The 26,647-nt window shown below is 39.9% G+C and overlaps 1 protein-coding gene across 1 annotated transcript; it reads right to left on the reverse strand.

The window, feature by feature from the left end:
* Nucleotides 1-583: 583 nt before the first annotated feature.
* SAMD7 (sterile alpha motif domain containing 7) lies at nt 584-25,817 on the reverse strand (the record flags this gene model as incomplete). Its single annotated transcript, XM_082625663.1, has 8 exons — nt 25,713-25,817; nt 17,587-17,713; nt 16,238-16,362; nt 12,604-12,682; nt 10,869-11,497; nt 9,739-9,860; nt 3,980-4,090; nt 584-778 (listed from the first exon to the last, which is right to left on the reverse strand). The coding sequence occupies exons 2-8, from the start codon at nt 17,685-17,687 to the stop codon at nt 584-586; spliced, it is 1,362 nt and encodes a 453-aa protein (XP_082481789.1). The 5' UTR covers nt 17,688-17,713; nt 25,713-25,817.
* Nucleotides 25,818-26,647: the final 830 nt, after the last annotated feature.

The following is a 26,647-nucleotide window of genomic DNA, read 5'->3' on the forward strand; positions in this document are numbered from 1 at the left end:
TTAATGAAGGTCGTCAAAGGGTACAAACTTCCAGCTGTAAGATAAGTAAGTACTAGGGATGCAATGTACCACATGATAAATAGAATGAACACTGCTGTACGTTATATATGAAAGCTGTTAAGTGAGTATATCCTAAGAGTTCTCATCACAAGGAAAATCTTTCTTTCATTTTGCATCTATGAGATGATGGATATGCACTAAACGTATTGTGATAGCTGTTTCATGATGTATTTAAGTCATATCATTATGTGGTACACCTGAAACTTATGCCGTGCTGTTATGCCAATAGTATCTCAATAAAACTGGAAGGGAAAAAAAGAAATAGACCTCCTTATATATACAAATTTGATGTTTGCAAATTCTATCCTTCATTTAGTATTTGCTTCCAAGGATACGCCTCCAGCCACTTTGTGATGTGGTCACTTCGGGAAGCCTGGGCAAGGCCTCCTCCCAGAGAGCTCAGGAGAGTGGGCTTTCTCTCCCTCTGAGCCGCCATCTGGTCCTGGGAAACCCCCGCACACCTTTCAGAATATGCCAGACTTTTCAGAAAACTGATTAAGACTGCTCTTGCTCCATGAGGGTTTTAATTTCTCATAGTATCTCGCTCAGTTCTTTTAGGAATGATCATATCCTGGGAACAAGGAATGTCCAGTGTATCACTCCAGGAATTAAAATCCAAAAGAGGGTTTGTATCTGTTGGTTGATCGAATGCTTGTTTCGTGTGGGTAGGAAGTGAAAGGCTTTTCTTGTAGAATATACTTTCCATATGCTGAGATACCTTAGAAGACAAAATATAGTAATTACATCTATGAATTCTTTCAATAACTCAGCATACTCTGCTAAGCCACAGGTGGCAGGGAGGCTGAGGTAATTTCAGGCATGGGACATCTAGAAGAACAAAATTCTAGGATGCGGTGGGCTTTTTCTTTTAGAATCATAGTGTTTACATTGTAAAACTGGATATCAAGGTGGTAGGAGCTTACCAGTTCCTGTTCTTGGTTCTGCTGTGGTTCATCTGCACACACAATTATTTCACTCTGAGTTCACTCTAGCTCTTCCTTTCCCAATGGTCCTACAAGGGTTCCCACAGACACCCTACTTCACCTTCACCAACACCCAGCCCGTCCTCCAGGTGAGGCTGGAATTCTTTAGAACCTTAGCACACAACTGCCTTCAGTGGGCTTAGTGTTGAGACATAAATAAGGCTGCGCTGGGACTTGGTGCCCTAGTACTAACCAGCAGGCTCCTACACAAACCTGATGCCGAGTGGGGCCCAGGAGATTTCTATATTGTTCACATTGTTACAGCTCAAACCCCCAGCACCCTCCATTCTAATAATATCTTTCTCAAATTCCAGTAACTTTTTCTTCTCCTACCCCTTTCCTTGTGTACTCAGTCCCGGTCTACCTTCTACGTTTCTGTTCTGGAGGGTAGGTTTCCTTCTTCTTAGCAGTTCTTGCTGTAATGGAATTTTGCCCTTGATTCCCATTTTGGAGATTGAGATTTTGTTATCCACTGATGAACTCCTGCCTGCTCACCTTCTGGGACTTTCAGATGTTACTCAGAACCTTCCAATTTTCCTGCTTCATTTGGACCCCTGGAAATTCCCAATCCCAAGGACTCTAAAACTGTTCTGCTTGGTTGAACATCTGGCATCAGTTGGACCTTCCCCCTCCACTTCCCCCCCACACCCAGCTTCTGTGGGAGTCCTGTCCTGTTATGCTGGCAGATGGGGCCTGGGATATAATAGCTCAGCTGGGCTGCATGGAAGTACTTATATGTATCAGATAGGAGCATAAGAATGCTAGCAGCAAGTGAGGAGAATATTAAGAATGACTTGGGGTTGGCCACATTGTAAGGACAAAGCAGAACAAAAAGTGCAACGAAAGTGATAAACCAAAGCCAAAGAAAATCAGATTTGAGAAAAAACTGCAGTGTTATTGTAAGTATTCCAAGAGGTATAGTATCCTCACTAAAGAAAAGTAAATCACTTAAAAGTGAATATTATATTGTACCAATGTTAATTTCTTAGTTTTGACAAATGTGCCCTGGTATGTATTATGTTAACATTAGGAAAAGCTAGGTGAATTCTCTGTACTATCTTGGCAACTTTTCTGTATCTAAAGTTATTCCAAGATAAGAAGCTGAAAAAAAGAACATCAATGGAAACACTGAAGTATTTGCATTAGAAATAAAGAACTTCTTTACCCTGAAAAGTTTAGGAAAAAAAAAAAAAAGGTTTTTGAAGGACATCCTGGAAACTCAGCTCCTGGTCTAAGCATGTATTATTGTGAATAAGTAAAGTACTGTATAAATTCTGAAAGAATTAGTTGAGCCTTCTTGGTTTGACTTTTAGGAAACTCACTCTTTCAACAAATAACTATTGACCTATTATGGGTTTTGCATGTTCTAAGGTTATATCTGTCAACAAAACAAATAAAGATCTCTGCTCTAATGGAGCTTACATTCTAGTGGGGGCAGAGGGAAATCAAAAATAAATATAAATATAACAAATAAATAAATTATATTGTGTGATTGAACGTGATGGGTGCTATGGGGAAAAAGAGAAGACCGGAAAAAGGGACAGCAGTAGTATATATGGGGGCTGGGCCGTGTGCAATAATTTTTTTTTTTTTTTGCTGTACGCGGGCCTCTTACTGTTGCGGCCTCTCCCGTTGCGGAGCACAGGCTCCGGACACGCAGGCTCAGCAGCCATGGCTCACAGGCCCAGCCGCTCCACGGCATGTGGGATCCTCCCGGACCAGGGCACGAACCCGTGTCCCCTGCATCGGCAGGCGGACTCTCAACCACTGCGCCACTAGGGAAGCCCTGGCCGTGTGCAATTTTAAGTAAGGTGAACCAAGCAAACCTCACTGAGATGGTATGGTGGAGCAAAGATGAAGGAGATGAGGGAGCAAAGCATGAGGACGTTGGGGTAAAAGCATCGCAGGCAGAGGGAACAGTGTGAAGGTGGAACCTGTCTAGATGTTCAAACAGCATCCAGAGGTGAGTTGACAAAAGCAGTAACTGGCAGGGAGAGACTTAGAAGATGAGGTCAGGAAGGCAAGGGTGGTGATGGGTGGGGAGGAGTGCAAATAATATAAGACTTTGACTTGGACTTTGAAAGAAATGGGGAGCTATTGCAGACATCTGAGCAGAAGAATGACATGATCTGTCTCATGTATTAGAAGAATCATTCTTCACTGCTGTGTGAATAGGCTCTGGGTGGGCAAGGGCAGAGCAGGGAGAAGAGTTAGAAGGCTAACACAGTAATCCAACGAGAGAACATAGTGCCTTAGACCAGAATGAAGCAGTGGAGGTAGTGATGAGAAGTGGTGCTCTGGAGCTGGCTTGTTCCAGCTCTTGAGACCGATTGCTGTATTTTTAGGAAATTTGCAAGCTAACTGCTAAAAATGCCATTATTAAAAATTAAATTATATAAAGTTACAATTAGATATGTTATATTGCAAACTAAAGTATTAAATGCCCCAAACTTATCACTTATTTTTACCTACTTATTTTACTATAATTGTTTATTATTATCTCTGCTCTTGAGGTTGTTTACACTTGTGCTATCCACATGGTGAAGATAGTCTGAAATGGGGAGCTGCTGTGCATCTCTTCCCAATTCTGTATTCAGTGACGCTGCATATGGAGTTTGTCAGCCATGGTGGGAGTACTGACACCACAGAAATGGACAACTGCTATGAATCGGGGTTCATTTGTAAAGACAGCAGGTTGTTAAACACTGGCCAGCACACCACTGCTTTGTGCCTTCCCAACCAAAACTAGGAATGTGTACCAATGCCCTGTCCAAAGTTTTCAGGTTCCCTCACTTTTATCATGTCCTCAACCACAGAGGAAAAAAGCTTAATAAAGAGGTTAAATTGGTATTGTTAATGTTACAACAAGATAAAGGTAACATATTTCACTTAAGCTTCATACCATTAACACGTTTAGTTACGAAAAATCACCCTACCTGCGATTGGATCTTTAATGCTGGCCCCAGCTTTAAGCCCATAGTGCTTCGAAGATGCCCCTCTGTGAGTAATGGCAAAGTTTCTCCATCAATTGCATGATCTTTAAACACCTTATTAAACACAAAAGATGTCAGCTTTGTTTAAATGTCTTTTTTTTAAGACCTTGTTTTATATATAGATTTTTAGCTTTGGAGGAAACCTTAAGACTGCTTGAGGATGACACCAAAAATCATAACATTTCTTATTTTCAGTTACCCTCTTTTCTGTGTTCCAATAGCATGTTGTTTGTAGTCTTTAACAACCCTTGGAGTACATTCTAATTCTCTGTATATAGAATGCAATTCCAACCTGGAATAGTTATTATTTGAGGGCAAGCCCATGTTTTACTCACCAACGTACCTGTAATGCAGTGCCTGGCCCATGACAGAAGATATGCAATAATCCTTGCTGGACAAATCAATGAATGGACAAATAGTATGAGTGAAGGGATGTGGGTAAAAACCATTTCAGGCAAATTTCAGACTCTCACATTTACAGACTCAGTGCCTCTGTCCACTGCCTTAGATGAGTGGTAAAGGGAGAAGAGGAAAACTCAGGTGAGAGCTGTCACACTGGACATATTTGTTCTGACTGTGTAGTGGATGTCACCATGCCTTCCATTCTTCCAGAAACTAGGAAGGCTGCTGGTGGACAAAGTTTCCAGGCAGAGAAGGAGAGGGACAGAAAACACTAGGCAGACTGGTAGTACTGTAACGTTATGGTCTCCAACTTCAAACTGCCTGGCAATCTTACATACATGGATGAGCTTTCTTTTCTTTCCATTTCAAGCTTTCTTCACACTCAAACTTCAGAACCCACAGAATCCCCCCTCATTTTCAGCAGATCATGTAACTTCCTACTTAAAACAAACAAACCAGTAGATAAGAACTTCCTCTAATTCTGCCCAAACCAACCTAAAAGCTTACATTTTCTTCCTCTGTACTGATACAGGGGGAGAGTGGCCCCTCACTCTTTGAAGGCACTCTTTCCACATAGGCTAAGTGTCTGCACCCTTCCCACCTCCAGGCCCTGCACAATACATAATCCCCTGTCTCATCGTCAGTCTCCTCTTTGGCTGGCTCTTTCCCAGTGGGCTTTAAGCAAGTCTCCACCATCATTATACAAGCCATAATGATGAAAATACAGAAACGCTTCCTCACTCCATCTCTATACCCTGCCCCAGGTCTCTCATCCCCTTCACCGCCCAATTTCTCAAGAGTTTTGATGCTCCCTGTTTCCATGTTCTTACTTCCCAGTCATTCCTCAGTCTCAAGGAGTCTGACTTCCACCCTCACAAGTCCATTAAACCTGCTCTCCTCTGGGTCCCTGGTGACTCTACCATACGTGTAGATATTTTTCAGTCCTTGTATCTCTTACACTCCTGGCTGCATTTGACACTGTTGACTACTCCTTCAAGAAAATGCACTTCCTGAGGCTTCTCCCTCCTGGGGACCCTCTGCCCTCTCTTTTGCTGTCACCTTTGTGACTACTGTTTCTTTGTCCATCCTTACGTGTTAGAGTCCCTTAGGCTTCTGACCCAGGTCCTCTTTGGTCTTCTGGATTCATCTCAGTCTTCTCTTGGCTTCAGTGAGTGTCTCTGTATACTAAAGGCTCCCTAATGTATATCTTTAACTTAGAAGCTGAATCGTGCCAATTCTGCCTCTTAGGTAGAATTCTTACCTGTCCACCCCACTGCTTCTACCCTGGATCAAACTCCATTATTGCTCATCTGAGAAGGCTTCCCCACTAGTCTTGCCTCTTTTAAACAATTTTCATAAAAGCAACTTGAGCGGCCTTTCTGAAACATAAAGCTAAGCACGCCACTCCTCCTTAAAACCTAGACTGTTTCCGGGATGAAGTCACAATCCTTCAAGTCTCTGTGGCCTGGCCCCTTCAGCCTCTTCAGTCCCCTATCCTGCCATCCTCACCTTTCCCACCTTGGCCCTGGCCTCTGGCCACTAAAAATTATTCTCAAATCCCAACCATGTTAAGTTCTCTCTGGCTTCTGGTCCCCACCTGGAAATTCCTCCTTTGCCTCCCTCTCACCTTGTTCCCCCTCAGGTGGTAAACTCCTCACTGTCAGGTCTCACTTTCGATGCCTCTTCCTCTAGGAAACCGTAAGGCCCTCCTATGTGTTCCAACCACGCCCTGTAGCTGCCCTCTCCAGCATGGTCATGCTGATGTGGAATCCCTTACGGTGCCCCTCTTCTGGACTACAAGCTCCATGAGAAGAGGAACCATATTTGTCCCATTTCCACTGAGTGTTCCGTGCCTTGGAGGGCATGCCTCAGGACCAGCAGAAGATTAGATTCTTCTTGGGAAACTTCTGTACCAGGCACTTTGTGTTCTAACAGATTTTAGTTATTTACAAACTATATTTATTAAGTAATTATTTCTTTTCCTATTTTAACGGATCAAATTGTAGAATGGCTAATATAAGTAACTTAATTTGGGCCAAAGCAAAAAAGTGGACACTCTGGGTTAGTCTATGTAGCCTTATTTTGGGGAAATGTATGATATTTCTTAGGTTGTTTGTTGTTTTGAAATATCTTGAATAACTTAAGCATACCTTCTACCACCTTTGAGAATTCCTAGGGCCCCAGGTACCCTTGGCCGAAAATCATACGGCCCAGTATCCTCAATGTAGAGTAATTATAATGGAAAGAGCTAGATTTGTAGTCACACACACATTTTTTTAAGCAGTCCTCTAGCCACCTTGAAGTTCAGCTTTACTCAGCTGCAAAATAGAGTTAATATCTCCTTTGAAGAAGTATGGTGTAGATTAAATTTAAAAGACAATCTAAATAATTTACTTAGTACTGTGCCTGGCACACAGTCTGTTGCCAATAAAGAGTAGGCGCTATTATTATGGTTTTTTGTAAATGAGAGAACCAACATAGAAAAGGTTAAGTGAGTTGCCCAAAAAGCATAGCTTGCCTGTTAGAGAACTTGTAAAATAATGTATAGTTCGTGATTCTGATCCAGAATTTTCCCTGCTTAACCCCACTGCCAATCAGAAAAAGGAGTGCTGATAAGAATAGTTACCTATATTTATGGTAGAAAATTTACCTAATTTCTCTCTCCTTTGTAGAGATTCCAGTGAGCAGTGAAGGGACCATGAGAGAGCATCCAAAGAAGGAGAAATCACAGAGATAAATTTTCACACAGAGGTAGGCTGGCACCCAGGGCCTGAAATGCATGAGGGCCTAACCGTCAGTCATGGTGGATGGACCCTGGGCCTGAGGCAAGGATGCAGAACATGCCTCTGTCACTCAGAAGATATCCTCACTTCATTCTCATGAGAGCAGTTTGGGCCAAGTGCATGATGTAAATATGCATGTATTTTTAATAATTTCATTTATTTTTAGAGAGAATACTTTAACTGCTGACTTATTTGAACTAGTCATTGACTTTGAACAAAAAAAAAATGTGTTACACGGTATCCTGGATGTCCCTAAATGGCTGAACCACCCATCCTCTCTTCACATCTATTTAAAAGATTTCATTTGCAAGGGGCTTTGGATTTTCACTGCGGTTATTTTTTCCTGAATTTCCTTTTTCTACCTGCAGAAGGTGGGTGGTTGGAGGGTGCTGCACCTAAGGCAGAGGTGAGGAAGAAGAGGACAGAGAAGGGGACAGGGGGTGTGGCCCTGAGTAGTCCCAGGGGCTGTGAGGAAAAGCGGATGGCACATTGCAGACAAGGGTTCCTGTGAGAGCTGTGCAGAAGCAGCGCTGCTTCAGAGCTTGCTGCGCTCAGGGGGCACCCAGCTGCATCCAGGGGGTCCCCCACTTCTGTACAGAGCACCGTCACTGAACACAGCCTGGCCATGCCCAGCAGAGTAGTGGCATCCTTGCTGTCGAGGTCACCAGCAACTGTTAGGAGGGGAACTGACTTTAGTGAGGAAACAGGACTTGACCCTAAACACATCTGAGAAACACCTAGAAATAACGGTACCACTTCTTGGGGTGGGGAAGGAAGCACCAACATCCTGTTGGTGAGAGATAATTGAGTCAGCAAAGTTTGGGGTCTTCGTGTTTATGTGACTTCTTTATACCCATAAGGGGACATCTGGGATTATAAAGTATAAAATGCATGTAACATTATTTATTACAAGAGTGGTTATTATAAACTGCATTTTTATGACTGTGAATCACTGACTGATTAAAAATAGTGAGTTCAAACAGATTCAATCCATCAGAAGTCAGTAATCAAATGTGCGTTATACATGGCGTTGCTTCTTTCTGATTATCAGAATTTGGTAACTTCACTGTACCACTTGAAAAGTGGCATAGACACAGTTAAAAAGTGACTTACTCACGGTTAATGACTAGTAATAAAATAATAAGGTTATACTCATTGAGTAGGAAAAAAAGAACAAAATTTTTTAGCAGGTATGCAAAAAGAAAAAGTAGGTGACTTGAAGAATACAACTTGCCTCATAAGTAAGTTGAGATTCTGCTTTCTCTAGAAGCCTCTGAGGTAATGATGAAATTAGAATCTACTGAGTGCTAGGCACTCATTTATGCTTACAACAATCCTTTGAAAATGTATTATACTATTATCCTCATTTTACAGATGAAAAAACTGAGACACCAAGGAAGGAGGCAATTTGTCCTAGGTTACATGTCCAGAAAGTGGAAAAGCCAGGATTTGAACTTGTACTTTCTGGTTTCATAAGCCATACTCTTAATCACTACTCTATATGACTTTTCCATTGGTCCAATAAAAAGAACAAAGGAAGAAAAAGAGAAAGGAAAAGAAAGAAAGAAAGAAAGAAAGAAAGAAAGAAAGAAAGAAAGGAAGGAAGGAAGAAATGAAAATTAAAAAAAAAATTAACAGCATTACACTGAAGAAAATATCACAAAATGAGATCTGAAAAAAATTATCTCTAACATCAGTTACTTATGATGTAGTTAAATCATAATGTCCTTTTCTTGCTTTCTTTTACTTTAAAATATAAACCAAAGATAGTGATACCAGATATAGTAGGCACATTGTTGCTTGGAATTGTGTTATTAAATCACTTGAAAAAGTAAACTATATGCATGAAAATGTAGCACAGACATAAACTTCAAAAACTTGGCAACCCACCATTTTTATCTGCAATTTTCCCATATAAGTGAGGCTAGTTTTACTTTTCAACTGTCCTGATAGTTCATTATAATTTAAAAAATAGTATTTATCTACCAGATTAAATTATGTGTAGGCATTTTTATATATTGCCCCAGCATAAAAATGGAATTTTAAAATAGTTAATTTCCTACTTTTCAGATGTATTTCCTTCTTGTCCTTTTTAGAATAAAGTATATATTTCTGTTATGTATGATGAGTAGGCCTAAAACTTCTGATACAGAAGTACATGCCTCCAAATGTTTGCTAAATGGATGAGTAGGGAATATAGTAGATACCTCTCATTCTTCTTGGGTGTTTGGCCTCTGAACCTCCTAATTTTGGGAGAATTCCACATCTCAGGAGCCTTGATGGGACAGAAACTAAAGCCAGACACTGGCTTTCCCAGCCTCCCCTGAGGCTGTGGCGGGCACATGACCCAAGCTCCACCAGTCAGAGGCTTCTGTTCCAGAGGAGCCAATGACATACAAAGGGAGAGATTATTAGGAATGCTCTCTGGGGTCAAAATCAAGTTCAACAGAACTCATTATGAAGAAAGTATATTTCAAAGTGTCTAACTTTTAAGAAAATACTTAAATGTTGCATCACCTGAGCATAGTCTGAACAACCTGGAAGGCCACTAATGAAGTTGTACACGTCATTCACGGTCCATTTCTGAATATCTTCATCCAAAGATAGATTTTCCTTGATTGTAAGAAGCACATGTGTTCCTTTAAAACAAAAAGAAAATTATTTTGTGGGAAAAGGGAAAAGGGGGAAGCTAAGAGTACAGTTTCATGTATCATTACATTCATTTCCTGATGTTCTATTACCACAGAGCAGTCCCTTTAATCTACACGTAACCCCCTTAAAAGACAGAGTTACTGAGAGAGGATTTCTTAAAGAGCTTAGCTACCTTCTTTCTTTTCTTCCTCTAAAGGATCTTTAATGACAACCTTATCATAAATAAAAACAAAGTTCCAGCTTATCTCAGATTCCAATAGAAATACCCTGTGGATTTCATTCTCCAGATTAATACTACCATGGTTCTATGATGTTACATGATTTATCATGCTCTCTAAGCCATGTGAGAATTTAGCTACATCTTCATCAAAATGGCAAATTAATATTTTGTCAAGGAAGCGGTTGGTATGGTGGCCAGATTACACATATCCAAATCCCTGTGTTTTAAAATATTTTTATCTAAAGAAGTTCCAGTTTTAAACTATTTTTTATCTAAAGAAGTTCTTGAAAACTATTCAGTGTGTCTATTTGGGGCAGGGGGTAGTGTGTTAATACTTTTAGGTTAGAGAGTATCATAGCAGTAGTGAGCACTGAAAGAGCTTCTGTTTGTTTATTTTTCTACACTTAAATACAGGGGAGATTGAATTCATACTTTTAAGCAAGAAGTCCCTCTGTTTTGTGTTGAAGAGATTAGATTAAATTAAAAATTAAATTAAAATGTTAATTAAAAATTCTAGTAGGCTTTCCCATCCTTCTTCATATTTACCTTCCTAGCCTTTGCTGAAAATTCTCTATATAGCAATATATAAACAGAGATACACTGCACTGTTATGGCTGATTGGAACTAATGTAATAAATTTTTCAAGAGGAGGTAATTCTAAGTAGGATTAAGAAAAAGGAGGATAAAAAGAAACACAGTGGTTACAGCTCACCATGTAATAACTTCAGGGACTCGATGACCTGCAGTTTATGAGGATTAGCCCCTGGACACCTACCTGGCAGAGATGGTCGAGGAACTGGAGGGTAAACCCCATTCTTTTCACCACAGGCTGCCAAAACCTGCTCTGAAGCCTTCTCTTTCCCACTGTCCGAGGCCTTTTCTTCCAGGGGAGTGCCATGAGCTCCCCAGGGTTTTCCATGGCTGTGCTCCAGCTCTCCAAAGGTGTGAGCAAGAGCTGTAGATGTCTTTTCTTTGGTTTCACCCAACTTGTGATTGTTGACAGTGTCAGTTTCTGGGTCTTTTGCATACTCATTCTCTTCACAGGGAATTGCATGGGTTTGGCCTAGGGGCTTTTCTTCTACTCGACTTTTAGAATTCTCGGTGTCACTGTCTAGAACTTTCTGATTCCCTGTACCTCTCCTGAGACGACGATATTTCTGCCCCCAGCTCTCTAGAAAGCGCGGACCAGTTGCCACTAGCAAGGGGTTTCCCTGAAGGTTTCTCAGGGCGCTTCTGTGAGCATGCAGGTCACTGGCAGGGAGCATGCTCCTGCCATGGTTGGTGGCTGGGCCAGCTGGGATACTGAAGCCATAGAGGAATGGTATCCCTAGGCCTGCTAGTCCCTTGGAATTAACTTTTTCTATTCTCCTTTGTTGGTAAATGGCATGCATTTCCATTTCCATCCTAAAAACAAAACAATATATTTTATAAACACAAGAAAACCATTAGAAATATCATTTTAATGGCCCTCTGCCTTCCCTATTGTAGCACCTCTGCTTTTCTTGTGAGTCCTTATGCTACTTATCTGCAGTCTGTTAGGTGTAAACATGAATCCCCCAAAGAGCCACTGGGAAGGAGAGTTTGGAGTAAGATCAGAGGTGAAGGGTTTGGCTGAATCTCACAATGGAAGTCTAAGGCCAGTCTTTGGAGCGTTGTCTCTAATGGGTATGGCAATCGTAGCAGGAATGGGGAGAATGCAGCACAGCATAGCTTCTTGCCAGAGATTAATCCTCAAAGAAGTTAAAGTTTTGGGAAGAAGTTTTTAAACCTTACAGTACAATTTTAGTGAGACTCAAGAAACACAGAAGTCTCAACTGTTAAAATTAATGCCAGTGGTAAGGGTTGGGGAAGGGAGAAGGGGGGAAAACTTGCTGGTATTTTTGCTTACTTTACTTTGCTTATTGGTCATCACCTGGACCCCTTAATGTTCAGCGATGAAAAAGCTGACTGATGCTTTCTCTTGCCCACAGCAATACCCTAGTCATCACTGCTGTGTGTTTCTTTCTCCTGGCTGTTGAAGGCCACTTTTAGGTTGACAGGGGGCTGTCTGGGCTCTAATGGCATAGTTTGAAGTGGGATTGGCAAGCTTGGCTCCTATCTTTGGGCAGAACTGAAGTCATTTAAGACAGAAATGCCAGTATGAATTTCAAAGGAATCACAGCTAGGCATTTTAATTATGAGACATTGACAAGCTACTGTGATCTGTAGACTTGGCTTCACTGTGTAATTTCTAATCTTGTTTTTATCCTTAAACAACCTGTGTACATGTTTGTATATGTTTCTTTTTGTAATGTTCCTGGAATACTTTTTGAAAGTAATCAGTGTTTGTGTGTGTGTGTGTGTGTGTGTGTGTGTATATATATATATATCAGTGAACACATATACACAAATATAACAATATATACAAAATACACAAATACAATAAATGAATGAATATATAGAAAAGTATATATATAACAAATGAATAAATAAGTGAATGAATAGAAAATAAAACAACATTGTTACATTACCTGGCAGTATGCTGCCTTTGAATCATTTCATTCCTTCTAGCCATTGCCTTTATGGATTCAGGTGGCAAAATGCCCCAACCTTAAACAAGAAAACCACCATCCCACCCCACAAACAAATTAACAATATCCACTTGAAAATAATGAAAGAAAATATAATGATTTAAAACAGTATCTGCAAAAAACCACCAACTGAGCACAGTGTTGGAAATGGTATCAGTTCATGGCTGTTCAGAATCTTAGAGTCACTTTGGTGATGGCATGATAACACCAGATAATTTTTTTTTTACTGCTGCGGCTTGCGGGATCTTATTTCCCTCACCAGGGATCGACCCCAGGGCCCTGGCAGTGAAAGCACCGAGTTCAAACCACTGGACTGCCAGGGAATTCCCCAGATAATTTTTTTTCTTTAAGTATGGGTCTCATGACTGGCAATGTTTCCCTACCATACTTCAAAAGGAAAAAGATGAAATTATCTGTGGATCTCTTGATCACTTGCTTTTTAAGTAAATATTGATAATTTTTTTTTGGAAGAAAAGAATTAACTGACCTTAAAAAAAGAAGTAACTAAGTGCTTCTTTATGCACTGAAATCCCTGGAAATAAATACAGTGTTTTAAGTGGATAAAATATGAAGTTCTCTACGTGGACTTTTGGGTGTAGCTGAGGAAAATACTTTTTACAAAACAATTTCAATGGAGTTGAACAGCAATTACATTCTTGTGTCAACCTTCCAATATGTCTTAAGATAATGACAGCATCGTCAGAATTCAAGGCTCTATTCTTGCCTGGTAACTTCATGCTTATATTGATTTTTTCTTTCTCTGGACTCCTAATGTACTTAGAGTCTATGCTGGTGCTTCTCAAATCATCCCTTGGTGAAGGACTATATTTTTCTTTTAAAATTTCCGACCCATCATGGACCAATACTTTCAGAAAATACATAAAATGACATTTTAGAAAATTGAAATGAAAGCAAGAACAAGTACAAGCACAATTTAAAATGATTAGATAATAGACATAAAATTACCCTGTCAAGCTGCTGTGAAAGTTTCTAAGCCTTACTCTCTGTTTATGCATTTATTTCTACAAACACTTCTCAGACCAGCATAGGTCTACAGACCACACTGTAACAATAACAGATGCACAAATTATACTTATTACAGAGTTTTGTTCAATGATAGTTTTACGTGTGTAAATCTCTTCTCCCCAACAAGAGGGCAAGTATCATGAAGGCTAGAACTGTTTTTATACTTGCCTTGTACCAAGCTAGCAGAGCTCGTTAAACTCCTATTAATAATAACCTATCTTGAAATACACCATACTGTATCTATTTTTATGAGATTCTCTCTCAGTTTTAAAATTCAGAGGTTAGATGACATGGCCTCTAAAAATCCTTCTGACTCTAAAGCTCTATGTTTTTATAGTTCAGGGCCTTTGAGATATTCTCCTTGAGACAGCTGGCATGCATAAGACTGCCAACCCATGGGGTAATGCCCAAGGATGCAGAGAACGTCCATGTAAGATCAGTGTAGAGGGCACAATTCTCATTACCTGGATTTTAGCACCCTATGAAATGTGGACTCATCAAACCTATTTCAAGTTTCTTTCTCTTTCCCAAATAGTTGACATCAAACTTAGTGCTAGTCCTGTTGTAATAATCCACTCCCTACCTAACATCCCAAAGTTTGAAACAGATCCTTGTCTTAATCCCTATTTTGCCAACTTACTTAGTAGCTCGGTTTCTACAGGACTGAGGCCCTACCTTGCCCTTGCTTACGCTCTTACACGTCAGCCTTGAGGTGAGAGACTGACTACTCTGTTCCTGGGACAGGTTGTCAACCTGCCTCTTTGTATCCAACTATTGGCAGTTTCTGGATTCTTCATCACTAAGAAGCTCTTTCTGAGTCAGCAATGCAGCTATTTCACTGGTCTGCTTAATTGCTGCCTGTAACTTCGGGCTATAGATTTAACTGGGTTCTTGCTGCCAGATGGGGCTACCATCCAGGTTCAGCTGATGGGCCTGTCACACTCCAGTGGGTGTGTCTAGTTTCAGACCTGGCCCCTGCTCAATCTCATCGAAGTGGATCCACATGCACTGTGGCAGACAACATGCTTAAATCCAGGCAGGCCGGTGTCTTCACTGGCCCTGGCACCAATCCCATTTCTTTCTGTCTCAGGCTTTTCACTCACATTGTTCATATCTAGTGGGTTGGTCAAAAAGTTCATTTGGGTTTTCCTGTAACATGGAAAACTCGAATGAACTTTTTGGCTAACTCAATATTAAGAGTTGTTGGAATTGGAGAGCAGGGACAAACAGAAACTCACTGAATATAGTTTTGGGGAGATAAGATGCATCCATCTGATCTTCAATATTGTGAGGAAATGATCACCTCTTATTCCCTCTTGAGCCCCCTACACTCATGTTTTTACTGACACCACTCTGCTGAAATTGCTCTTATTGAGATCATCAATGACCTCCACAAAGCTATATCTAATCATATATTCTTGGTCCTCATCTTACTTGATCTTTGAGTGGCATACTTGACACAGTTGCTCACTCTTTCCTTAAAACACTTTCTTCCCTTGGTTTCCAGGCCTCTGTCCTCTCCTGGGTTTCCTCCCACCTCAGTGGTTGCTTTTTCTATATCTCCATTGATTTTCTGGACCCTGTTGGTATGTCCCAGGGATCATCCTTTTAATTTCTAACTCATCCTTTTAACTCACTCTATGGATGATCTCATCTAGTCTCATATATCCTGATGACTTCCAAAATTATATCTCCATGTTGTCTCCAGAAGTCCTCCCTGGACTTCAGCTGCCTTCCACACATCCCCCATTGATTGTCTATTAGGCATCTCAAATGCCTAGGATATCGCTCCCGCACCAAGAACCCTTGCTTTCATGATCTTCCTCAACTCAGTGAAGAGCAACTCCACCTTTCCCATTTCTCAGCCATAATTTCTGAGGTCATCCTTAACACCTCTCCTCTTTTCACATCTCATATCTAAACTCTGAGAAAATCTTGTTGTTTCTACCTTCAAAGTATTTACAGAATCCAGCCACTTCTTACTATTCCTACTGTCACCACGCAGGGCCAATCCATCATAATCTTTTGACTATTCTAATAGCCCATTAACTCCCATCAGTTTAACTCCAGAACTTTAATCCTATCAAGTTTGTCCCCAACACAGCAGCAGAGTGATCCTGGTAAAATGTAAGTCAGACCAGGTCATTCCTTTGCTCAAACTCCTCAAAAGCTTTCCCTCTTCCCCAGAATAAAAGGCAGGTCCTCACTATGACCTATCAGGCCATACGTAAACTGCCCCAGGGCCTTTAACTCTCAGACCTCATCTCCTCATGACCTCATCAGTTCCCGCCTGTAAGATAAGACAGATAGTAATTGCAGATTTTCATGTTATTCATCAGTAAATTGATGGTTGGAGGAGTTAAGCGACTTACACTTGGTTATGCAGTGGTGGAACCATGATTTAAACCTAGGTAGTAACTGTAGAAACTACAAGTATAATCACCATACAGTTTTGCCTCTAAAATTTGCCAGTAAATTTGATGGCAAGCTTAATGCAGCAATCCAGTTCACAGGGGCTCCACAGACGAGAGCCATCTGTTGCTCATACCTGAGTAGACATGACTGGACAGCACGTGCGGCGTATGTACATTTGGTAGAGCAGAGAATCCAAATTGGGAAGGAGCACAAAACTGTCTTGGGTCAGTTGGAGCTACAGTGAGAGGCAATAAATCTCTAGGGAAAAAGATACAAATTAGGTAAAATGAAAATGGAATTGGACAAAATTTCCATTGCATAGGCAGTGAGGTTTTTTTTATTGCCATATGGGATTCTATCATCTCTTCCCAAAATGAAGTACAGAAGTCCTGCGGTCTCTATTGGCTTAAACAGAAATATGATGAGAAAGCTTAGGAGGAAGGGTTCTTACTAAGGAAGGACTAACTCAGCTGCCGACACAACAGAGAAATCAGGAAAGGGAAGTTTTAGGGATGTCAGGAAAAAAAAAAAGATCCAATCAAATCAGTACCAATGTCTGATTTTCCATTCTTGACCACAACATTCTTTTCTCATTTGATAAACATACTGTGGCTTGAGTTTTGCCATCTGGGATCAGTGACTACCTGGGTGGACAATTTATTTCTCCAAACTTCAGTAGTCTCTAGAAGCCCAACTCTTTTGTTCATGCTCCATGAACAAGCATAAATACTGAATTTTTCTTTCTCCTCGGAATGTCAGACTATATCAATATATCCAAAAGAAGACAGAAAACTGCCAGAGTGTACAATCAAAATACTGATAACTTCACTTTTATTGCAAAGAAAGAATTGCTCTATCACAGGAAATCCAGGATATCCAATTGTTATGGACTGAATTGTGCTCCTAACCCCTGCCCCGCCATGTGACTGTTTTTGGAGCTAGGGCCTAGGGGGTAATTAAAGTTAAATGAAGTCATAAGGGTGGGACCCCAGTAGGACTGGTGTTCTTATAAGAAGAGGAAGAGACACCAGAAGTGCTTGCACACAGAGAAAAAAGCATGTGAAGACACAGAGAAAAAGGCAGCCAAGTCTGCAAGCCAAGGAGAGAAGCCTCAGGAGAAACAAAACCTGCCAGTACCTTCATCTAGGACTTTCAGCCTCCAAAACTGTGAGAAATAAAATTAAGCCACCCAGTCTGTGGTATTTTGCTACCACAGCCCTAGCAGACTACATCCACGTTTGCACCTATGCAATGCCTGTCACATAGAAAGTGCTTGTTAGCTATTTGCTGAGTGAGGATGTCAAGCAGGCCTCAAAGGGGAAGTGATGAGAAGTTTGTTGAAGATGTGGCTGGCAGATTTACTGCACCACAGTTCCCTGAAATAACATTAGACAATAAAACAACACTGGGATGAACAGCATTTGAAACCTTAATAATATCCATTTTCTCCTTTGACTGGAATATCGTATTGAAGAGAAATACCTATCCACACTTGGAGGTTCAAATGGTGAGGGAACCAGTGGAATCCTCTGATGCCCTGATGCTGTCAATAAAGGGTTCACGGCCATCATTGGATTTATCATCAATATCTCTCGCCACTGATGGAGTTCTAAAAAAAAAAACGGATAGATATGTCAATAAATACCTCTACTTTTTGTGAACTATTTGAATTCTTCTTGAACACGATGAACACCTTTTGTATTTTCCCAACACTTGGGAAGACTAACTACAGCAAGATTTCAGTTACACAAAAACCCCTCCATTGTAAGTACCCAGATACAGTTGTAGAACTCCGTGTGCCTTTGGAATTTGTTGGAGAGTCCACAGGTAATACCATACCACACTACAAGCAACACTAATAAAATTAAACCAGTTTTGCAAGATTCCAGAAATACCATCTTCTTTTATTACAATTTATTTTGATGTTTATATTTCCAGAAGTACAAATGCATGTATGCTCCCATATGTTAAATTTTTGGAAAAATATTCCTAGTTAGTTGATAAGATTAAAACAGAAAAGAGGAAAATATTCCTAATGGCCCAAAATACATCTAATTAAAGTGAATACAGGCTGACTGCATGTGTCTAATTAGAACAAGTGACCAAGTTATATCCAAACATACATAAACACAAGCATTCATAACTTTATCTAGAACCTAGTGATCAGAAAAAGGGACCATTATAAAAGGGGTAAAATTTTGTCTTATATTTTATTAATTATTAACATATTTTGAATTTTAAATATTAAATGAGTGTTAGTCAAACAGGTCACTTTAGCTTCTTCATCCTCAATAGTTACTTTAAAAAAAAATTGAGATAACTACAACTACGTTTGAAAAAAAAAGGAAATCAGGAAGAAAATGTTCTGCTTTTCAAAGTAGTGTTTTTTTTCTTTCTCGTGTGCATATTTGATTTAATTTTTAAAAGTTAATACAGGGGCTTCCCTGGTGGCACAGTGGTTGAGAGTCCGCCTGCCGATGCAGGGGACGCAGGTTCGTGCCCCGGTCCGGGAGGATCCCACGTGCCACGGAGCTGCTGGGCCCGTGAGCCGTGGCCGCTGGGACTGCGCGTCCGGAGCCTGTGCTCCGCAGTGGGAGAGGCCACAGCGGTGACAGGCCCGCGTAATGCAAAAACAAAAACAAAAACAAAAAAACAAAAAAAAAGAGTTAATACATTCATATGGTTCCAAAACTAAAAATATAATGGTATTTAAATAAGCAGTCACTTCTTTAGCTTCTTTTCCAGGCCTAAACCTACTGATCAACTTCAAAATTCAAGTCCACAGGTCACCTATCATTGGCTTTCACCATTCATATACATTTTTTTAAAGTTTTTAATGTGGATTTATTTTCACTATTTCTGTGAGGTCAATGTAATTTCTTCTCTGATAGTGGCCTCAGAGTAGTGACCAGTCAGAATCAGGATAAAAATATTTGCCAGATGCCTACCAGCCAGGGTGAGATGCCAAGAAAGAACTCAGGCCAGGTGTGTCAGCTGTGGGATTGCATCTCTGGCGAGGACACTGCTCCTTGGCTTAGAACCTCAGGTCCTCCGCATCTGAGATGTGGTGCACAGCCACCTTTTTTCACCTCGTCTATTACACAACAGAACAGTGTGGGACACGATGTGGTGTTTCCTTTTGAAACACTGTTGAACTTTGAGTTGTGTCATGAATTGACAGTCTCTGGTAGAAGTTTGAACTTACCTATGAGAGAGATAGAAACTTTGAAGCTGTGATATATAGTGCTCATCTTGCATTTTATGTGATGCCTGAAACAAATCTGCAGGAAGGAGAAGGAAGAAAAGGAGTGCAGAATCCCTCCAGAGCAAACATTGCCTAGAGGCTGACCACCCCGCTACTTCACACGTCACCATAGGGAAGTGCCATGGAGATTACTCACCAAAGTGGATGAGACTATCTTACTTTGGGATTCCTCCAAAGCAGGCCTGAGACAAGGACTTGAATGAAGGTAATTTATTTGGGAGGTAATCCCAGGAAGCCCACATGAGGAAGTGGGTGAGACCAGGAAGGGAAAAAAGCCAATAAGATGTGAGATAATCTGTGAGTTACCACTATGGACAACCTTCTGAGGACCCTCTAAGAAAACCTGGAGTACACACCTCATAATTGTCCCAGTGAAAGACACAGAGCTGGCCATTTACCCATTGATTTCTGTCAGCCACTGGTGGAGGGCACAGTTCTCCCTTGCATCTGGGTTATGCCGGAGCTAGATCCAACAAGCTCCTACAGTGTGGGAGAAAGCCTTCAGTCTGAAGCAGAGAAATACAGGTGCTTGAGATGGGAAATGACCTCTATGGTTGCAGGTGAACTCAGAAAGGGGATATGGGTAAGGCAGCAAGAATTGTTGAGGCCACGTGATTACTTTCTAATGTCATTCCACTAGATAATCGATACAAATGCCTTTCTTCTGGACTACCAGGTTTGCCAGGCATAGGCATATTTCTACGAGGCTCTGTAGGGTCCATGGTCTGCAACAACACAGCTGGATTTTTTTCCACTGTTATTCATGTGTTCAGTGAAATGAGTGGGGGACTTAAGGCTATTGGCCAATGGAGTTGAAGAAATGAGGCATCGGAGACAAGTCTCATCTAATTTACCATTAAAGCCCTCCTTGGTACCATACCTGTTCTGGATTCCATGGTGCTTGAATCTGGCTTTCTTTCTTTTTGCAATGCCAGGGAGATTGAATGTAATCTATAAAATTTTGTTACACTTCTGACATGGTAATTTATTATTTTTAATCAGTCTACCAAATGTTTTCCTAAAATGTAAATTATTCCCAAGTCTACAGAAATGTCCCTATGTCATGAAGGTCCCTGAGGAGGACAATGAGTCATTGGCATCTACCACACCTGAATGTTACAGTTCTGGGCTCCACTTGGCTTCCCTAGTTTCTTTTCATATTTACACCTGTGAGAAAGTGCTTACTTACTTATCACGACATCTACTAGTGCCCAAATTTTCTTAAAAAAAAATTATAGCCCACTGCTATAGACTGACTGTCTCCCCTCAAAACTCGTATGTTGAAACCTAATCCCCAAAGCGATGGTATCTGGAGGTGGGGCGTTTTGGAGGTGATTTAGGTCATGAGTGTGGAGCCCTCATGTATGGAATTAGTACCCTTAGAATAGAGACCGCAGAGAGTTCCCTCAGCCTTTCCTCCACATAGGACACAGTGAGACGAAGGCCATCTATAAACCAGGAAGCAAGTCCTCACCAGACACTGAATCTGCTAGTGCCTTGATCTTGAACTTCCCTGCCTCCAGAATTGTGAGAAATAAATCTCTGTTTATAAGCCACCCAGATTATAGTATTCTGTTATAGCAGCCTGAATGGATGAAGGCAATTTTTAATGTTGTGCCTGTTATCTTTTGAATGTCCCAAATTTTATATATATTTTATAATTACATATATATTAACATCTTTATTGGAGTATAATTGCTTTACAATGGTGTGTTAGTTTCTGCTTTATAACAAAGTGAATCAGCTATACATATACATATGTCCCCATATCCCCTCCCTAACCCACCCCTCTAGGTGGTTGGTCACAAAGCACCGAGCTGATCTCCCTGTGCTATGTAGTTGCTTCCCACTAGCTATCTATTATACATTTGGTAGTGTATATAAGTCCATGCCACTCTCTCACTTCGTCCCAGCTTACCCTGCCCCCTCCCCATGTCCTCAAGTCCAGTCTCTACATCTGTGTCTTTATTCCTGTCCTGCCCTTAGGTTCTTCAGATTTTTTTTTTTTTTAGATTCCATATGTATGTGTTAGCATACGGTATTTGTTTTTCTCTTTCTGACTTACTTCACTCTGTATGACAGACTCTAGGTCCATCCACCTCACTACAAATAACTCAATTTCGTTTCCTTTTATGGCTGAGTAATATTTCATTGTATATATGTGCCACATCTTCTTTATCCATTCATCTGTCGATGGACACTTAGGTTGTTTCCATCTCTGGGCCACTGTAAATAGAGCTGCAGTGAACACTGTGGTACATGACTCTTTTTGAATTATGGTTTTCTCAGGGTATATGCCCAGTAGTGGGATTGCTGGGTCGTATGGTAGTTCTATTTTTAGTTTTTTAAGGAACCTCCATACTGTTCTTTTTTTTTTTTAACAGATTTTATTTTTATGTTCACAGCAAAATTGAGTAGACAGTACAAAGAATTCACACATACCTCTCCCACACACACGTATAGCCTACCCACTATCAACATCCTGCACCAGAGTCTTACATTTGTTACAATGATGAACCTACATTGACACCTCACTATTACTGAAAGGCCACGGGTTACCTTAGGGTTGGTTCACTCTTTGTGTTGTATATTCTTTGGGTTTTGACAAATGTATAATGACATGTACCCACCATTACAGTCCCATACAGAATAGTTTCACTGTCCTAAACCAAATTATATTTTAAAGCAAATATAATCAGACACTTCCAAGGAAGTACTCTGGGGTTGACCAGACCTTTCACTTTGTCAGCTAGGTAGATAAATACTTGAAGCTCCAAATGTATGTTTCTACAAACTCACCGTTTTGGAGTTCCTCAGTCATGGATCAACCCATGAGTCTTTAAACATTAACTTTCGCATTTTCAGGGTATCCTCTTCTACATGTTTAGAAACATGCAGACAATTTTTGAACCAAGGTCACTTTGCTGTGGCAGATGAAATGCTCCTGAGTCAAAGCGTAGACTGGGATATCCGTTCTGAATGCAGAGCGTGTCTGGTGATCCCCAATGCAGGAATGCACTGGTGCTTAGGTTTGCATTCAGGCTGGATTTCTTTGACCTAGGGCTCTGATCCTGGATGCCCAGCACTTTAGGAGGATGAAGATTCCTTAATCTCTGTCTTCAGACTCTTACCCTCAACAAACCCTTCCAGGCAGCACATAGAAGATTTAGCTAGTGCTAATTCTGTCTCAACTGATTAGGGCAATAGTAGTAAGACGTGAACTCCATGAACTTGCCAAACCATGAAACAAAGCCCTTGCCGAATCAGCAGATACTGAGTACTGCTACTATGGAGAACGCTTGCCTGCCTTATGCATCGCAGCCAGGTGCCAATTCCGTTACATTTCTTTACATGGCTTTACTATGACCATTCATTAAAGTCAGTACAATTTCAGTTTGGCCAACCCTGAATTTAAGCAATTGTATATCGAATACTTATTGCACGTATGCTGCATGAATTCTGGGATTATATTCATTAAGATAAATTAATTTTTAAATAACTGCTGTATTTGGTAAGTTTTTACATTTGAAAGGTAGATCAATAGAATTATTTCTATAATTCTGAGAAAAATAAATATAAATTCTTAAAACTAGAGGGAGATATTCTTAAAGGTTTTTAAGTTATAAAACAATCCTTAGTAGCTTCACGTGTTCACTGTTCTAAGTATCCTGTATTAATGTGAGTGCTGAAAAGCATGTTAATGCTAAAGTGTAATTCACTTGTCCTTAAGTATATTTTCAGTGTTTTAAAATAATAAATGGGAAATCTTTTTTTAAATTAGGAAGGCCAAGAGAGCTGCCCCAAAGCATTTCATGATCAAATACTTTTAGCAGAAAAACTAGCTGTGAGAAGAGACGTCACGGCAATTTTTCATTGCTATAGTTAGAAGCGTGAAAAAAGTCCATTTTTATATCCTATAAGAAAAAAGTTTTTAAAAATAATTATATAAATGTTAATTGTATAAAATAAAAATAATTGTATTGATATTCAAAATACATTTGTTAATTGAAATAAAGTTTAAGGTAAGACTAGATGCATAACTGGCATAAAATATTTGACTATTTCTGGGCTTCCCTGGTGGCGCAGTGGTTGGGAGTCCGCCTGCCGATGCAGGGGACACGGGTTCGTGCCCCGGTCTGGGAGGATCCCACATGCCGCAGAGCGGCTGGGCCCGTGAGCCATGGCCGCTAAGCCTGCGCGTCCAGAGCCTGTGCTCCGCAACGGGAGGGGCCACAGCAGTGGGAGGCCCGTGTACCACAAAAAAATATATATATATATTTGACTGTTTCTAATTGTAGATACATGTATTTCCTGAGAAGATTACACAGCAATTCTAAAATTATCCAAGCACTTATCTCAAGTGGAAGAAATAGTTACATTTAAAATATCTTCAACCCAAATGTGCAGCATGGTCATTTATAACAGGACAAATGATATTACTCCTTAAAATCTGAGCAGCTGATATCACCTTCAGCCCCTATCTCACATCTTCTACAAGGCTCTGCCCAATCCTGGTGATTTCATCTTCGTGGGTGCTCGGGTTCTGAGTTTATGCCACTGTGGGCCTCCCAGTCTACTCCCTTAAGCTTTTCCCTCCTCTCTGCTCTACACTGACTCAGAATGCAGTCCACTTCCCTCAATATCCACATAAAACCACTAACACAAGGTAACACGTGTGTGTAGCTGACTTTACCAAGGTCTTGGCCGATTGGGGACGGTGTGTGTCAAATACATCTTAAAATTGAACATCAGACTTTTCCATTGTGAAACAGTCCTTTGGGCAATTTTGACAAATGCAGGCTCTGGCTTCTTGCTCTTTTCTTTCTTTTTTTTTAAACCTTCTCTCAGCTGCTACCCCAATAACTCTAAAGCAATTCTTCCCACTTTATTTTGCAGAGACCACTCTAGCCCCTCTCCCTGAGTCTGCTCTTAGCCTTTCCTCAGTGAGCCTTTGACTCTGGTCTCTTCGTATCTTCCTCCCCAACTCCATCTTTGCTGAGGGTAGGGGAGTTTAGAGATCTCTATTTGTTTGAATTATACCACTAACATCTCACTTTTGAAGGCAGCTAGACTTAATTTTGGTTTTAAATAATAAGCACTTTCTCTGTTATACAAGTACATTATAAATGAGTTAGCACTATAGTGGCAAGCAGTATTGACAACAAAGACAGTTAATACTGAAGCACTTGGTAGTGGCCCTAAAATATATTTCACTTTTACTGAAGGCATATACTTTTGCACTCTTCTAAATGCATCTAAATGCACATTCCCTAGGAAGTGTTGTTGATGACAGATGGCTTGCACGTGCTTCCCTCACCTCCTATTTCTTTTCACTGTGGAAGCTCATTGTCCTCAGATCCACCCATGTCTTCTTAAAATGAAAAGTTCTAGGTCTATCTGCAAGTATTATAATGAAAAGGGATAAGCCTTTGTCATCATTAAGCAAGTAGAAATTACGTAATTTCTTTTCTTCTTGAAATCAACATAATTTAAGTGCTACCACAGTTTGTATACATTGTGTTCACTTTCTTCCAAAGATTGTGAAGCAAAACCCATTATATATAAATCTGTACATAGACTAAAGTGAAATTCTAGCAGTGCTCAATTGAACTGAATTTTAGATATTTCACTTAGATCTTTTTAAAGAAGGAGTGAAGAAATATTAAAATGAGATTTTTTTCATGATTATCATTGATTGTTCCTCAATTTTTTCCCCCATATTTCCTACTCTGTCATTTCATGGTCCATACCTCATGACAAGTTTTTTGCACATAGTTACCTGCAGTAATGGAAGGCCATTAAAGTAAGAAAGGGGAGTAAATGTATAGCTGTAACACACAGAAGCAGGTACTTAATCTATTTAAAGATAATGAAACACTTAATAAATTTATATAACAACTTTGAAATGACTATTTCAAATAATATTCCTTTTACTTTTACTTAAAAAAAACAAACTAAAGCCAGGCAGTATTTACTTATTTGGCAAATAAATCTTTACTCTCTAGTAACTTCAGCCAAATAAGAATTTATTAGCTAACATACTGTTAGTAATGAAGCCGATAAAATTTATAGATAAATCTAAGTATTTCTTTATACATATTTATTTTTCCCAAGTGTATCATGTTTTATAGTATACCCAGTGGTTTGGGGAGGAATGCTGTTGATGTTATTTACACAAGAATAATACAAGAATATTTCCTTATGTCTTCATTTTTCATTAGACCCCTATAGAACCGTATTCCTTTTAAGATAAAATTGTCCCTTTATTTTTATGTGCAAACATGTTTTCTGAAAGTAATTAGCCTCAGTTTGGACAAATCAATGTGTAGATTTGTGTACTTACATCCACTGTGAAGACGTCTTGGTTTAGACATTGCTCATAGAAGAACCATCCAAAGACTTTCTGTCTTTCAATTGCAGAAGCTTCTCTGAATGCAGGCTGAAAAACACATCTGACAACTGTGTTAGACTGTCTTAATTAATTCACCTTGCCTTAAATACGAACTCAACTAAGTTGATTAGTCCTATTTCATGACAGAAACGCTGCCCTCTATATCCTCTACAGATAGGAGAAAAGACGTTAAGCCCCAGGAAAGTGCACCACAGTGTACATAAACCTGTCTCAGAGTTTAGCCTTTACTTTAATCCTTCCTTAGCCTTTAAGATGCTTTGTGGGCATTCAGTTAATGCCACTCTTCAATTTGACACAAAAGTAAAATACTCTGCATATAAGTAATAAGGTTTTCTTTGATAGAAATAGAACTATTTTTTATTTCCAACAGGTTTTGAGTGGAAGAGTTCCTTTTGCAAGTAGGGAAAAAAAGTTATTTTCCACAGAGCTGCAAAATTAAACAAAAGATGGCAGTATATTTAAGGAAGAAGCTTCTAGAATTGACAACTGTACTTTAATTCCTATAGACAGTGAAAGAAACCTTTCATAATCTGTGCGAGAGCTGTGATCCATATAAAAGAGAAAATATGGAATTTTGAAATAGACCTGTTCTATTTACTAAAGAAACAGTTGAAACCCTGAAAAAGAATATCCATATTTTTCTAACAATTTTACTGGTGGAAAGTACGAAATAAGAATACTGTATGAAAAAATTACAGTTGAGTTACAAGTAATGTTTTCGGCTTCTAGTGACCATAACCTGCTGCTTTGTTGACACACATTTTTAGCATTGGATATTGAGGTCATTATAGAAAATACCACATGGGATGTATTGATTGCATTTTAGGGTGATTGTTCATGACGCAGTCATCAACAACAGGGACTTA

Source organism: Mesoplodon mirus (genome assembly GCF_964341445.2).
Source record: "Mesoplodon mirus genome assembly, chromosome: 6".
Taxonomy (NCBI): Eukaryota; Metazoa; Chordata; class Mammalia; order Artiodactyla; family Ziphiidae; genus Mesoplodon; species Mesoplodon mirus.